Here is a 13315-nt window from a genome sequence, read left to right as displayed (position 1 = left end):
TTTTATGAATAGTTATAATAAAAAATGTTTGAAATTTACATAGTGGTTAAATTCATGTGCAACTCGTTTCTTACTATCAAAAAAATGTTTTCGAATGCTTTAAACCTACCATGGTCATTAAACAGCAAAGGTTAAAATATTAGATAAAAACTACGAATAGAGATGACTGACGTATAAAATATATTTCTTTCATTATTGGTAATAACTACGAAAGTTAAATTATTTAAATACGAAAATTGAGTGGGTGGATAAGTTAATTTCAACTTTTGATAATAAATTTCATCATGCTATGAATTGAAACAAAAGATGGTGGTATAAAGGCCCCTTGATCGATCGTTTGAACTTTCTTGTATTAATAATATTTCCACCGAAACGGATATTTGCTGTGTAGAGTAGTTGAAGAGCCTACCATAACATACAATACAAGTGCCTTTTTACTGTTTAACGTTTCTTAACTTTCTCCAAACCGTGGAATTGGAGAAATTAAATGAAAAAGTTCGAAAGACATCATCATAATAAGTCCACACCATACCAACCACAACCACAACCACCGGTTGGTTCGGTTCGGTTTTATCTTATTAAAAACTCGATCGGTTCGGTTCTGACATTTTTTATTAATTCAAAAGAATAAAAAAAAAACTTTTTTTATATTTCTTTCCTTTGTAGCGATTAGCGAGAGAACATCGATCCCATTGAAGCAAAGCTCTCCTCACAGAGAAGAAAAGAGAGACTCGATTAGCTCACAGATCCACCACAAATGGATAAAAGTTCCCTCGTATCTGATTTCCTCTCCTTTCTCAATGCTTCTCCCACCGCTTTTCATGCCGTCGGTAATTTTCCTGTTTTCTAGTTTCCATTGTGATTGATTGATTGATTGATCTACTGAGTATTATTTATATTTGTTAGACGAGTCAAAGAAGCGGCTTGTAAAAGCTGGGTATGAGCAGGTTTCTGAGAGAGATGATTGGAAACTCGAGGCCGGCAAAAAATACTTCTTCACCAGAAACTACTCCACTATTGTTGCTTTTGCCATCGGTCATAAGTAAGTACCACTCATTGTTGTTGTTTCTACTAATCTAAGATAGCTGCGAGTTAAAGTGAGAATCTTTTGGATTTTTCTTTTGAACAGATACGTAGCTGGTAACGGGTTCCATATCATAGGAGCTCACACTGATAGCCCTTGCCTCAAATTGAAGCCTGTATCAAAGGTAGGCGCCCATTTGGATTCAGGATTCCTCATCTGCCGTTTTCAATTATGTGACAAGAAAGTGTTTTGGACAGATAACTAAAGGTGGATTCTTGGAGGTTGGTGTTCAAACATATGGAGGTGGCCTGTGGTATACCTGGTTTGATCGTGACTTGACTGTTGCTGGGCGTGTTGTTTTAAAAGAGGAGAAAGCAGCAGGTTCCGTCTCGTATTCTCATCGCCTTGTCAGGATTGAGGATCCTATTATGAGGATTCCTACTTTGGCCATCCACTTGGACAGGTTAACTTCTTAGTCTCTTGTTTCTAATTGTGTTTGCCATTACCAGACTATATGCTTCTCACTTATTTTATGTAGAGAAGGTTAAAATAAGACTTTTTCCCTTTTTTTTGCCTCGCGGACAGGAACGTGAACAGTGAAGGTTTTAAGCCAAACACTCAGACACACCTCGTTCCTTTAATAGCAACAGCGATCAAGGTGCGCTTTTAGTGCCTGTTTTTCAGAACGAACTTAAATGAGACAATTGTTACAGGACGTGGAAGCCATTTTCACTTATTTCTTTCTTAGTTCCGCTGTTTCTTTCAGTCTTGCTAAAATGTTTGTTTGCACATTAGCTATCTTTGTGAACCCTTTAACTTTTGGTTGTTTTTATCTATGATGTCAAACCGTGTGGTTGTCAAGTTGGCAGCGGACTTGAATTCTTGCCCTTTTGCATTATATTTACATTCTGTGATAATATATTTGAAGGCGGAGCTCAATAGAATGCCAGCCGAAGATAGTGAACTTGATGGAGGAAAGAAGTGCACTCAAACTAGTTCAAAATCAAAGCATCACCCACTTCTAATGGAGGTCTAGCTGAAATATGAGATTTGTAGTTTATATTGTGAATGTTAGATCTTGTTCTGATTTAATAATCCACTAGTCCTTGGCTTTTTTCTTCCTAATTCTTAGATTATTGCAAATGCGCTGGGTTGTAAACCTGAGGAGATATGCGATTTCGAGCTGCAAGCATGTGACACTCAGCCAAGCATTCTAGCTGGTGCAGCAAAAGAATTTATTTTCTCGGGAAGACTAGATAATCTCTGTATGTCATATTGCTCTCTGAAGGTACGCCTTTCACTTTTACTAGGAATATATAAGTCCATGGTATATATTTCCTGATCTTAACTATGCCTTAGTTGGTCTCCACTCTATCCATGTTCTTCACATATAAAGACATGTGTTTAAGCCCAATTTAAGTTATGTCTACCTAGTCGATGTTTCTGTACAAGTATGTTAACTCACGTTGAGTGTATGTTTTGATATGGGTCACATCAAAGTGAGCATCTCTTTGTTTTTTTGTGCGACTAAAGCATTTCTAACCAGTATCTAACTTTATCCATTATGCTACTGAATACATTGATGAACAACTGTCAGTCGACTCGGGTGCTCAATTACTCTGTCTGCAATTGCATATTTTCTTAGTTTAACCTGATGCTGAACTTTATGTTTGCTACAAATATTTGAACTTTGTACATAGGCACTTATAGATGCAACGTCTTCTGAAAGTGACTTAAAGGAAGAAAGTGGAATAAGAATGGTGGCACTATTTGATCATGAAGAAGTTGGTTCCAATTCAGCCCAAGGAGCTGGTTCCCCTGTCATGATTGATGCTATGTCACACATCACAAGTTGCTTCAGTTCTGACACTAAGGTAGCAACCCATTCAAGTGATAGACATTAAACTGGGGCTTGTGTAATTGTGTTATACTTTTTGTTTCTTGTTGTTCATTATAGTTCACTAATATTTAATTGTTACAGGTGCTTAAGAAAGCGATTCAAAAAAGTTTGCTAGTATCCGCTGACATGGCACATGCTTTACATCCAAACTTTATGGTAATTATTTCATCATTTGGCAAATATTTTTTTTTAAAACATAAGTTGATGTCTATCCTTCATTGCATTGTGATTTCAATTTTATAGGACAAACACGACGAGAATCATCAGCCGAAGATGCATGGAGGACTTGTCATCAAGCACAACGCAAATCAACGTTACGCAACCAATGCCCTAACTTCCTTTGTATTCAGAGAAATAGCAGAGAAGCATAACCTTCCTGTTCAGGTATGATTTGCCTGAGAGTGATCCAGAAAATTTTCTTACTACATATTTTAAATGACTATGGACATGTTGACCAAAAGAATAATAATGAGTATGGGCATAAAAACTGCAGGATTTTGTGGTGCGTAATGATATGGCTTGCGGATCCACCATTGGTCCAATACTAGCAAGTAGTGTGGGGATAAGGACTGTTGATGTTGGAGCTCCTCAGCTCTCGATGCATAGCATTCGTGAGATGTGTGCTGCGGATGACGTGAAGCATTCATATGACCACTTTAAAGCTTTCTTCCAAGAGTTCACTCACCTTGACGCCAAACTCACTGTTGACGTTTGAGAGCTTCTTATATTTTATTTTGCTATTTAAGTTGGAACTGAAGAAATCTTAATCCTTTGTTAGGCATTAATGTTTACAGTAATAAGGATTTATAGAATGTTATGTTGCTTGGGGTTATCATCAATTTACTCTTCTGAATATTCATCAACTTCTTACTAAAAGATTGAATTGAGTTGGTTATGTCAATTATCTTGAAATGATACTTTTGTTGCGGTTCCAGGCAAACCCGTTATGGTCCATGATGATGATTTATAGCCTCGTCAGACTAACAAATCACAAATTTGGTCCCAAGCTTGTAAGTGTCATGGATTGAATAGAAAATGCACGACATGTTCACTTGTATTTGTCCTAAAATCTTGTCAAATATCTCTATTATAGGTTTGACCTAATGAATATCTCAAAATGTGATAAGAAAAATAGTTCTTGCGGAAGCCAATCATGCCTCAACAACAAGTGCTTTCTACATATTTTATTTCTTACGTATACAAAGATCATAAAGTGAGTGTGTTTTACAAAGTTTACTTTTAACCTTCAGCAGTGATAAGTAAAAAAAAATAGTTAAGTAGAAGAAACCTAGTTTTCAGTCACAAAGCAGGAGGAAGACCTTTGTTATTATACTTTGTACAGTCAAATGGTCCGACAACTTGATTACTCTTCTTCTTGACCTGGCCATCACAAGACAAAATGGTTTTCCTCAAGTTAGTTTTCACGAACTAATTTTATGACATCTACTTATCTTTTGAATGAAGTTATTTAATAAGTTGGTCAGTTAAGGAAAGATTATAACAAAATTAAGAGATTTTCTACAATATCAACCAAACTAATAAAGTCCAAATGTTTTGAAAGTCCCAAGGACCTAATCTTTCAACTTGTTTCCTTTTATTAACACCAAATGACAATGAGAGAGGGAGAGAGGATTATACCGGAGACCATGGACCTAGTTGAGGAGCAGATTTCTCTGTTGGTGAATGTTGCACACGCCCACTTTTCAGTGTTAAGATTTCCTGCATATTTAACAGAAGAGTTCTGCTGAGGCATTGCCAAAATAATTATATATCATATGCAATAACAGCAAGTGGTCATTATCAAGGTTTAATTCATATATTTGAGAATTTTGTACCTCCCCAGCAGCTTCAATTGCAGCTAACCACTCGTCAGAAAATGGAACAGCATTTGGAATTATAGGATCAGGTTTCTTCTCAAGTTTAGCATCCCTATTGAAACAGTGAATTATCAGCAAATTTCTTAAAAATGAACTGCACTCGAGGAAAAGAAAAGGATTACTAGTGGAGACTAGATTACTTACAGTGGTATCATCTTATCATTGCCTTCTGATGTCTTGCTTTCTAATGTCAAAATGTCATCGCTGAGTACATTGGACTCGTTAGTCTTCATATCATCTCTGACTGAGAAAGTCTCTGTCATGGCTATTGGAGTTCCTGGTTCTTCCTCTCTGGGCGAAAGTGCTACAGGATCAGGAGAGATCTTTGCAATTTTAACTTCCTCTCCTTCATGGGGGACGAGTTCTTGACCAGAGACCTGTGCACTGAAATCCTTTTCAGCATCTATATGGAATTTAGCTTCTACAACATAGTTATGCTCAATGCTTCCAGAATTTGAATTCTCTTTTGTCATCCCTTCAGGTATTCTGGAAAAAACTGTGCTCTTATTTAAACATTCAGGATCTCCAAATATAGAATCCGAGGAACTGATTGATTCACTTAGTAGAGTTTTAGTTTTTCCACAGAGGTCTGACGCAGTATGGATATCTTCTACTTCGGGATATTCTTGCTTAAGAATGCCCTTGACGGAAAACTCATCAATGTCACCAATGAGCTCTGAATCAGTAATCACATCCACCTCTGTGCGCTCCAAATTATCCTCAGGCTCATCATCTGAACAATCTGAGTCTGTAACCAGGTCCATGTCTTCCAGCTCTGAGTTAGCTTCAAGCTCCTCATTTGAATAAGAGAAAACAGCAGCAGATGCATCTTTTTCTGGAGAACAACCAACTAATGTTCCAAGTTGATCAGCTTGCTTCGTTACACAACCATCATTTACATCAGATGTAATTTCACTACTCGAACAATTGTATTGCTTCTGCTTTTCAGAAGTTGATTTCTCGGGGAAGGGTTTAATCTCCGTGCTAACTTCAACGGAGGAAGGCATTAGTAATATCACTTGTTCCATGTTGTCAGCATCAGAAGAACCAGTAAAGCATTCTATCTGCATATCAGGCTCATCAGCTCTTTCGTCCCTGGTCAAGACATCTATCTCATGGCCACCCTCTTTCATCTCAAAGACTAATTGGCTGGACAAATGGTGTTCTTCAGATTCTCTAAACCAGTCTTTGCATGCAGAAAATGGACCAATGAAATCAGCCTCACAGCTTGTCGCTGTGCTATCGCGTAGTTCAGTTCTCTCCTCCGTTTCTAATACAGCTTGACCATTACACACCATGTTATGATCACACAAGATATTCGAAACCGCATTTTCCTCAAGATGGTTGCATGGTGATTGAACACAAGCTGGTGCTTCAGCAGGCCGCAAAGGTACGAAACCATTTTCAGTATTACCTAACTTATTTTCTGAAGAAGATGGATCGTCTACATCACCCTTTATTGAACCAAAATCCCCATTGAAAGTTGGGTCTGCAGTGAAGGAATCCGAAACCTCAGGCTGCTTTGCTACATTTTCAGTAGAATGATAGACAATTAACGCATCTTTTTCTCCAGAAAGGCAAGGACTAATCTTCTCTTCATTTCCAGGGTGCACGCATCCATTTAGAGGTTGTTCATGAACATCCGGAGTATCAAAATGTCTACTAAAATCATTAGTGGAACACATATCTTCTTTCTCCCGATTGCTGACTTTGAACTGTGAGTTATCAAACAGTATCAACTCATCGCAAGGAGGACACTGCATCGGGGAATTCTTAGAATCTTTCAGCGGTGAAGCAGAGTATTCTTTTTCTGAGCAGCAAGACTTCCATTTCTCATCTTTATTATCATCATGCACATTACTTTTGCAGCCTGAGTGCGGTTCACACTTTGCAGTAGAATTCTTCTCAGATGTACAATAAGTTACATCATCCATAGCTAATTTTCCAGTATCACCTTGAACGGTACATTGGTGCTGCAGGTTTTCATTTATCTGAGAACTCATTGAACAACACAACGCTTTGGATTCTGCTTCCTGGGTGCTTCTCAAGTCCACTTTCACCTTTTCTTGTGAAGGTTTGGGATATATAGATTGAGCAGAGAATCTTGCAGTTGAACCTGAATTGCTGAAGTTTTCAGTTGCTGCCTTTGAGTTGACACGAGGAACCTTTTCAGCAATTTGGGGTTTCTTGAAGGTAGGGATCGAAGAAAAATGAGAGGCTGAACAAACATCAGATCTGGCTAGCTGACTATTTTTGTCTACTTCACCGTGCGACGGTTGAGAGTCAGACTGCAAAAACAGGAATAAGTATGAGAGATTTACAAGCACAAAACACGATATAATTCAGCATATTTCAGTAATATACCTGACTGAAATAGCCAATGGAAGGTTTTGGCACTCTTAAGCCTGATGGTTTTCCCAGTCGTGAAACTGCGGACTGCGTGTTTCCAACTCTGTTGCAAGAACTTTGAGCTAACGAGGTGCCCATAGTAACTACATTAGAGTCTGTCGATCATGACCAAGCATAGCCACAGTTGATGTAGTCATAGGGCCAAGATTGGACTTTCCAACAACAGAATGCTGTGAGTTGGATACTGAAGATATTTCTGATGTTTTGCTGATCTAGAGTTCAAGAAAATGAAATACGTTAATCTCAATCGGAAGACAATGGGAAAGAAAGCATTTGCTGCAAATTTCTAGTGCATAAACTATTTGCTATATTGGTTTTCAGAGGGGCAGCATAGCTTTACCATATTTCTTCTAGCTGGCTGAAGAGAGGGCTTCGGAATTGAAGGTTTACTCGCCAAACTGGATTTTGTTTTACTCTTGATGCTTGAAGTGTTTCTAGAGGAACTTCCAGATCCTAAGCTTCTCTGAGAATTCTCTGTCATATCAGAAGAGAAAACCAAGGTAATGCGATCAACAGCAATATATAAACAAGATGTCGCAAAAGTAAGAGAGCAAAAAAAACAGGTTATGAGGCATACTTAATTGAGTAGGTTGACTATTCTTCGGTTTGCTCGGACTGTGAGTGGTCCTTTTCATATTGTTTGGAGCTGTAATTGGATCAGATTTGGTTGTAGGACTAGGAACTTTAGATATGCTCAGCTCCCTGCTACGTGATGTTGTTGTATGCACATTTGCAGGTCTTTTCAGGGTTCAGGGAAGTTAAGGTTAACGAGCAAAAAGAACAAAAACAAGAAAGCAATAGAAACAGTTAATGATAGTGATTGCCTAAACACTCGTTAATTCAGTTAAGAAAAGGATATGAAGATGAAGGAGGAGGTCGGGGGCAGCCACTGCGCTTGGAACCACTCCTCAATTCCTGAGCTGATGTAACTTTTTTCTGGGCCTATAATGCAGACATTCAATGTTTAGATAGAATGTGCCTTAAAGAAATTGTAAGAAATGACAGATCCAGTAAACTCACCAAGGAAGATTGGACTTTCGATGGTGATCCGTACTTGGGCAGTATACCACTCACAAACTTCTTCTCTCTGTATTTACTATTCACAGGCAAATCGTCAAATAAGTTTTCTTCAAGTGCTTGTAGTCCTGGTGAAACACTAGTACATTTGGAAGCTGGCGTTGACTCTCTGAACTCTTCCTGAATGGCAGATAACCGATCTCCACCAACTTGGCAAGCAGTTCCAGTTATTTTAGATAGCTCAGATGAATCCAAAACACCTGGTTCATAACCATATCTCACATCTTAGTACCATAGACCAAACAAGAGAATGGTAAACAAATCCGTTGAAAAAGGTAAGTCACCTTCTTCCGTTGAAAAAGCTCTATCCCATGCTAAGCTTTTGCGCAGATTAAAACCAGCATTCTTTTTCTTCTTCTTCATCTGCTGTCGCTCCACACTCAATTTGGGCAATTCAACTTTAGAATTCTCCTTTCCTACACTATCTGTATCAACAGAAGCGCATGGCTGCTCCATGTTGTTGTTGTTTCCTGTTACTCTTCCTGCAATAAGAATCCACCTTCATATATCCGCAAAACTACACAAATTTACACTGCTTAGTGAACATCTAAATTCCCATTTTTCAAACAACGCTGATTCAAATGTTCAAACACTCTAAACAAAGGGACAAATTAGATTCAAAACATGCTACTTCAAATGTTAAAAACACTCTAACAATTGAACAAAACTCGGATCCAGAAATCGAAGCGCGCTTACCAATTGGGGAAAAAGGAGGCCGAGTAGGAACGATACGACTCGATTTAGGGATTTGAAGAGGTGAGCAATTCAAATAACTCTTCTCTCGGCTCGAATTAACTTTCCTCGGAGTATTATTCAGAAGCCAGTAGTCTTCGTCGTCTCCTCCAGAGATATCTAAGAGATCCTTGTCCATTTCTAGCCTCTTTCGCTTTCTAGCAGTTTCCGAGATCTGACAAGTGGGAAATCCGAATTCGTATAGCTAGCTAGGGTTTCCCCTACTTTTTCAGAGGGAATCTCGTCGGAATAGGCGGATTAACCTAGCCGGTAATCGGAAAATCGTTCGGCCGATGTAGGATTCGACTGTAGAAAAGGAATATTCCGGCCTCGTAAGCGGGAAGACAGGTTGAAAAAAAACTCGAAATTGAAAAGAAGACCGGACCAAACGTTCTCCTATAATCTCAAGTTAATTTTGTCATTTAATTCAAATATATTGGGCCGGAATTTAAGCCCATGTATCCTTTTTGGCCCCTAACCTCAATTTTGGTTATTTTTATAAACTGTACACTTTCTCCGAAGTTTTTTTTTCTTTTTTTTTTTTTACCATTTGAGGTAATAAGCATTCAGGACAGGACAGTCTCTCTGTTTTGGCTACGAAGGGTAAAATCTCTAAAGCAAATCTCTGTTTCTCTATGTCGATGAACTCATTTTCACCTTCAGTTCCATTAAAGATTTAGGGTTTTTAGAGACAAAGAGATGAATAAAGGTCTCTCCTTTTGTTCTTGATTCTATACAATTACACAATGTATCATATGTTCTGACTGGTTTCTTTCTATGGAACAGGAAATTGTGTGGATGGTCGTTTTCCAAAGTTCTTCAAAGTGTATTTACCTGATGAATCTGGAGATGATCTGGTAAAGACACACTTCTCTTCACTCTCTTTTTGGCTTTTCTTACATATGTTTATCTGTAGATTTCTAGTTTTATTGAAACTTTTAGATCCTTTTTCAGGAATTACCCATCTCTTTCAACATTTTTTTGCCAAAGTCGTTGCCTAAAAGTGTAATTGTTAGAAGCATTTATGGAAACATTTGGAAAATGGCGTTTAGGAAGTGTTGTGCTGATAACGAGAGATTTGTAATGGTTAATGGGTGGAAGAAGATTGTAAAGGAGGTAGGTTTGAAGGGTGGAGAGTTCTTAGAGTTTGAGTTTGATGGCTCTTGGTGTTTCAATTTCTGTGTCTACGGCCGTGAAACGTGTAAAATGCTTAGAAGTTCAGTGCAAATCAAAGAGATCGAAGATGTATCGTCTGATGGTGAAGATGAAAAACATAGTGATGATATCACAGTTCTTAATGATGAGAATGATGATCAATATTATGGTGACGAAGATAAATCTAGTGAAAACATCATCGTTCTTGATGATGATACTAGTGGTGTTCAAGACTATGTTGCGGAAGATACATCTACTGAAGATATCATAGTTATTGATGATGATGATGATGGCGATGATGAGAATGAAAAAAAGAAGAGGAGTTAAAACAGAGAGAAAAAAGAAAGGTATGATAGAAACTTTTTTTTCTTGTGCATCACTTGCCTTTTAATATTCTTGCGTATAAATTTTGATAGGTTCGTTTAGAGAAGATAACAGACAATATCTGGATAAATTACATGAACCCTTTCTTTACAGTGAAGAAGAAGAATCTGCAAAGTGGAAATCTGGTAAGAAATGTTAAAATCTCATGTGGTTTTTGCATTTCCATTATCCATCAATTTAAATCATTTACCAATTCTCTTTTATGTTGCTTTCTTTGTAATGCAGCGAATACCAACTAAGGTCATTACTAACAATGGGTTACATTTCCTTGAGTTCATCAATCTGTTTGGTCCACTCCAATGCTATTATACCGCTTCACGATCCAACTATTTCTATCAGTGATAATCCTTTAAAACATCTTCTGTTTACATTTGATTTGTAGGATAACAATCTAAGCCAAAATATCTCTAATATCTTCGGTTTGGTAGTACAAAAATCAATCTGGTCTGCTTGTAGTTGAAAAACTACGTCAACACTTTGACTAATCACGTTATTATAATACAACTTTCTACGGTTTAGGAACAGCCTTTTTATTTTATTTTTCATAAATAAACTACGATTGTGTATGCATGTGTAAATTACTAAAAACCAAAATATGTGATATATTGTCGTATGTTTTTTTTCCCCACGCAACATTTTATATCAGAAAAACGGAGGAAGCATTTTAGAATGCACGTAATTTAAACTCATAAAATTTGTTATGTCAAAAAAAAAAAAAACGTTCTATATATCATATTTTATCATCAATCATAAAAAACAACCTTTATTTATTATAAAAGCTATATGCATTTATATGAGTAGAGTACTTATGTTGATGCTGTTTATACTTTATACAAATCTATACTTCTAGATTTTGTTTGTGCGCCTGCAACATGAAGTGTCAATATCAAGTACGTTTGTTCAGAAAATGTCGTCCTTTGTACCAGTGCAAGGTTGAATTAAATCTCAAAGACATTAGTAAAATAATGGGTTGAATTCATATGTTGTTACTACTCACGAAGGAAGATTGGACAAAAGCTTTTACTTTTGTGGCTCTTTAGCGTGAAGTGACAACAAAAACCCTTCTCGATTATTGTTTGTGGCTCTTAGCTTAAAGACTATATCCTCACTTAAGCAATATAGATTGACCCGAACTTTAGGCCCTTTTCTTGTATTAGTGGGCCTTAGCGATACTTTAGTTCTCCTAACGAATTATTTTTGAATAAGAAGAGTACTACACTATAATACTATTAATGGTCTGTTTTCCATTTGAAGCACTAAGCATCGAAACAGAGAGAACACTCTGTTTTTGCAAGTTTTAGCTACAAATGGCCAAAACCTTTTAGATCAATCACATCTGTAAAAACTAAGATCTGGAGAAACTTTGTTCACCTTTTTATTCCCTATTAAAAAAATTAGGGTTTCAGAGAGAGAGAGAGAGAGTCTAAGAACAACAAGAAACTGACGACAATGAACCAAGGTTTTATCACATCCTCTGTTCCTGATACTTCCATCGTAATGTGTTCTTCTAGACATTGATGTTCTTACTTTTGTTCTTTTGGAACAGGAACTTATTCGGATGGTTCTACTTCCAAGTTCTTTAAAGCTTACCTTCCTGGTGAATCCGGAGATGATCTGGTAATAAAACACACTTCTCTTCACTGTTTTTGCTTTTTTACGTATTCTGGTTGCTTGAAACTTGCAGAAACTTTTCAGGTACTACCCATTTCTTTCAACAGCTGTTTACAAAAATCTTTGCCTAAAACTGTAACTGTTAGTAGTGTTAGTGGAAAGATTTGGAATATGGTGTTGAGGAAACGTGGTGGTGACTATGAGGCTGAGAGATTTGTTATGGTTAATGGTTGGAAGAAGATTGTTAAGGACGAAGATCTGAATGGCGGAGATCTATTGGAATTTGAGTTTGATGGCTCTCGTTGTTTCAATTTTTGTATCTATGAGCATGAGACAGCGTGTAAAAGGATTAAGAGAAGTTCAGATCAAAACGAGGAGATCAACATGGATTCTGATGGTGAAGAAGATACTTGGGCTAGCAATGATGTTACCGCTCTACATGATGATGATGATGATTCTGAAGATCCTGATTATCATGATGCTGCTGTTGAGGATTCTGATGATGATAATACTGAGGATGAGGATGGTCAGCATGAGGATGAGAATGATGGTAAGAACCCCCAGTTTACTGTGACACTCAATCCAAAGAGGCAAAGCCAACTGGTAAGCAAAAAAATGAATGTTAAAAGATATTTCAACACTTCCATTTAAACATCTTTGGGTTGTTTTATGTGAATGTATCAATACGGATAATTTCGCTATGTTATATGATGTTTCTTTCTTTATGCAGCACATACCGGCTCATGTCATAAAGGACTATGATTTAACCTTCCCGGAGCGTATAAAAGTCGTGGACAAATTGGGATCATTGGAGAAAGAAATCAAGATTCAGGTGAATGGCTGCGTCTTTGTCAAGGGATTTGGAAGTGTTTTCAGAAGGAACAAAATGAAGACGACTGATAAAATGATATGCGAGGTTAAGAAGACTGGGACTAATCTGGTTCACACCATCAAGGTCAACATTATCAGCGGATGATCTCTTCACTGAGCTTTTATGAGTCTTATCTGTCGTAGCTGTGACTTGGTTTTATCGGGTTACTAAATGCTAAAACGCTATCTTAGGATTTGGTATATAACTAAGGATTTGCTCGTGAGAGATGTTTTAAAGTTAAATTAAGATACTTTCTATAATGAGTTCCTGAATCT

General features: G+C 37.3%; 2 protein-coding genes and 2 pseudogenes across 4 annotated transcripts; 3 read left to right on the top strand and 1 right to left on the bottom strand.

Moving 5' to 3' along the window:
- The first annotated feature begins 613 nt into the window (after positions 1-613).
- LOC104762129 (putative aspartyl aminopeptidase) lies at positions 614-3825 on the top strand. Its single transcript, XM_010485357.3, has 11 exons — positions 614-830; positions 907-1042; positions 1130-1208; positions 1282-1487; positions 1610-1682; positions 1953-2054; positions 2157-2312; positions 2725-2898; positions 3006-3080; positions 3168-3308; positions 3418-3825. The coding sequence occupies exons 1-11, from the start codon at positions 758-760 to the stop codon at positions 3637-3639; spliced, it is 1437 nt and encodes a 478-aa protein (XP_010483659.1). The 5' UTR covers positions 614-757; the 3' UTR covers positions 3640-3825.
- A 253-nt stretch (positions 3826-4078) lies between these two features.
- LOC104762128 (uncharacterized) lies at positions 4079-9425 on the bottom strand (annotated as a pseudogene). The gene is made up of 11 exons (XR_015589368.1): positions 8984-9425; positions 8572-8769; positions 8231-8487; positions 8071-8152; positions 7788-7958; positions 7551-7684; positions 7166-7422; positions 4946-7089; positions 4760-4853; positions 4563-4643; positions 4079-4304 (listed from the first exon to the last, which is right to left on the bottom strand). The product of XR_015589368.1 is annotated as an uncharacterized LOC104762128 (transcript).
- Positions 9426-9624: 199 nt separating this feature from the next.
- On the top strand, positions 9625-11076 carry LOC104763596 (B3 domain-containing protein At5g60142-like; annotated as a pseudogene). Its single transcript, XR_015589367.1, has 5 exons — positions 9625-9728; positions 9806-9876; positions 9974-10521; positions 10591-10683; positions 10784-11076. The product of XR_015589367.1 is annotated as a B3 domain-containing protein At5g60142-like (transcript).
- Positions 11077-11816: 740 nt separating this feature from the next.
- On the top strand, positions 11817-13300 carry LOC104762127 (B3 domain-containing protein At5g60140-like). The gene is made up of 4 exons (XM_010485355.3): positions 11817-12017; positions 12105-12175; positions 12254-12772; positions 12900-13300. Exons 1-4 carry the CDS (start codon positions 12008-12010, stop codon positions 13143-13145), a joined length of 846 nt encoding a protein of 281 aa, XP_010483657.2. The 5' UTR covers positions 11817-12007; the 3' UTR covers positions 13146-13300.
- The last annotated feature ends 15 nt before the right edge of the window (positions 13301-13315 follow it).

This window comes from Camelina sativa, chromosome 18 (genome assembly GCF_030686135.1).
Source record: "Camelina sativa cultivar CO46 ecotype springtype chromosome 18, ASM3068613v1".
Classification (NCBI taxonomy): domain Eukaryota; kingdom Viridiplantae; phylum Streptophyta; class Magnoliopsida; order Brassicales; family Brassicaceae; genus Camelina; species Camelina sativa.
The sequence above is the reverse complement of the archived record's forward strand: the minus strand, read 5'-3'. Positions and strand labels throughout refer to the sequence as shown.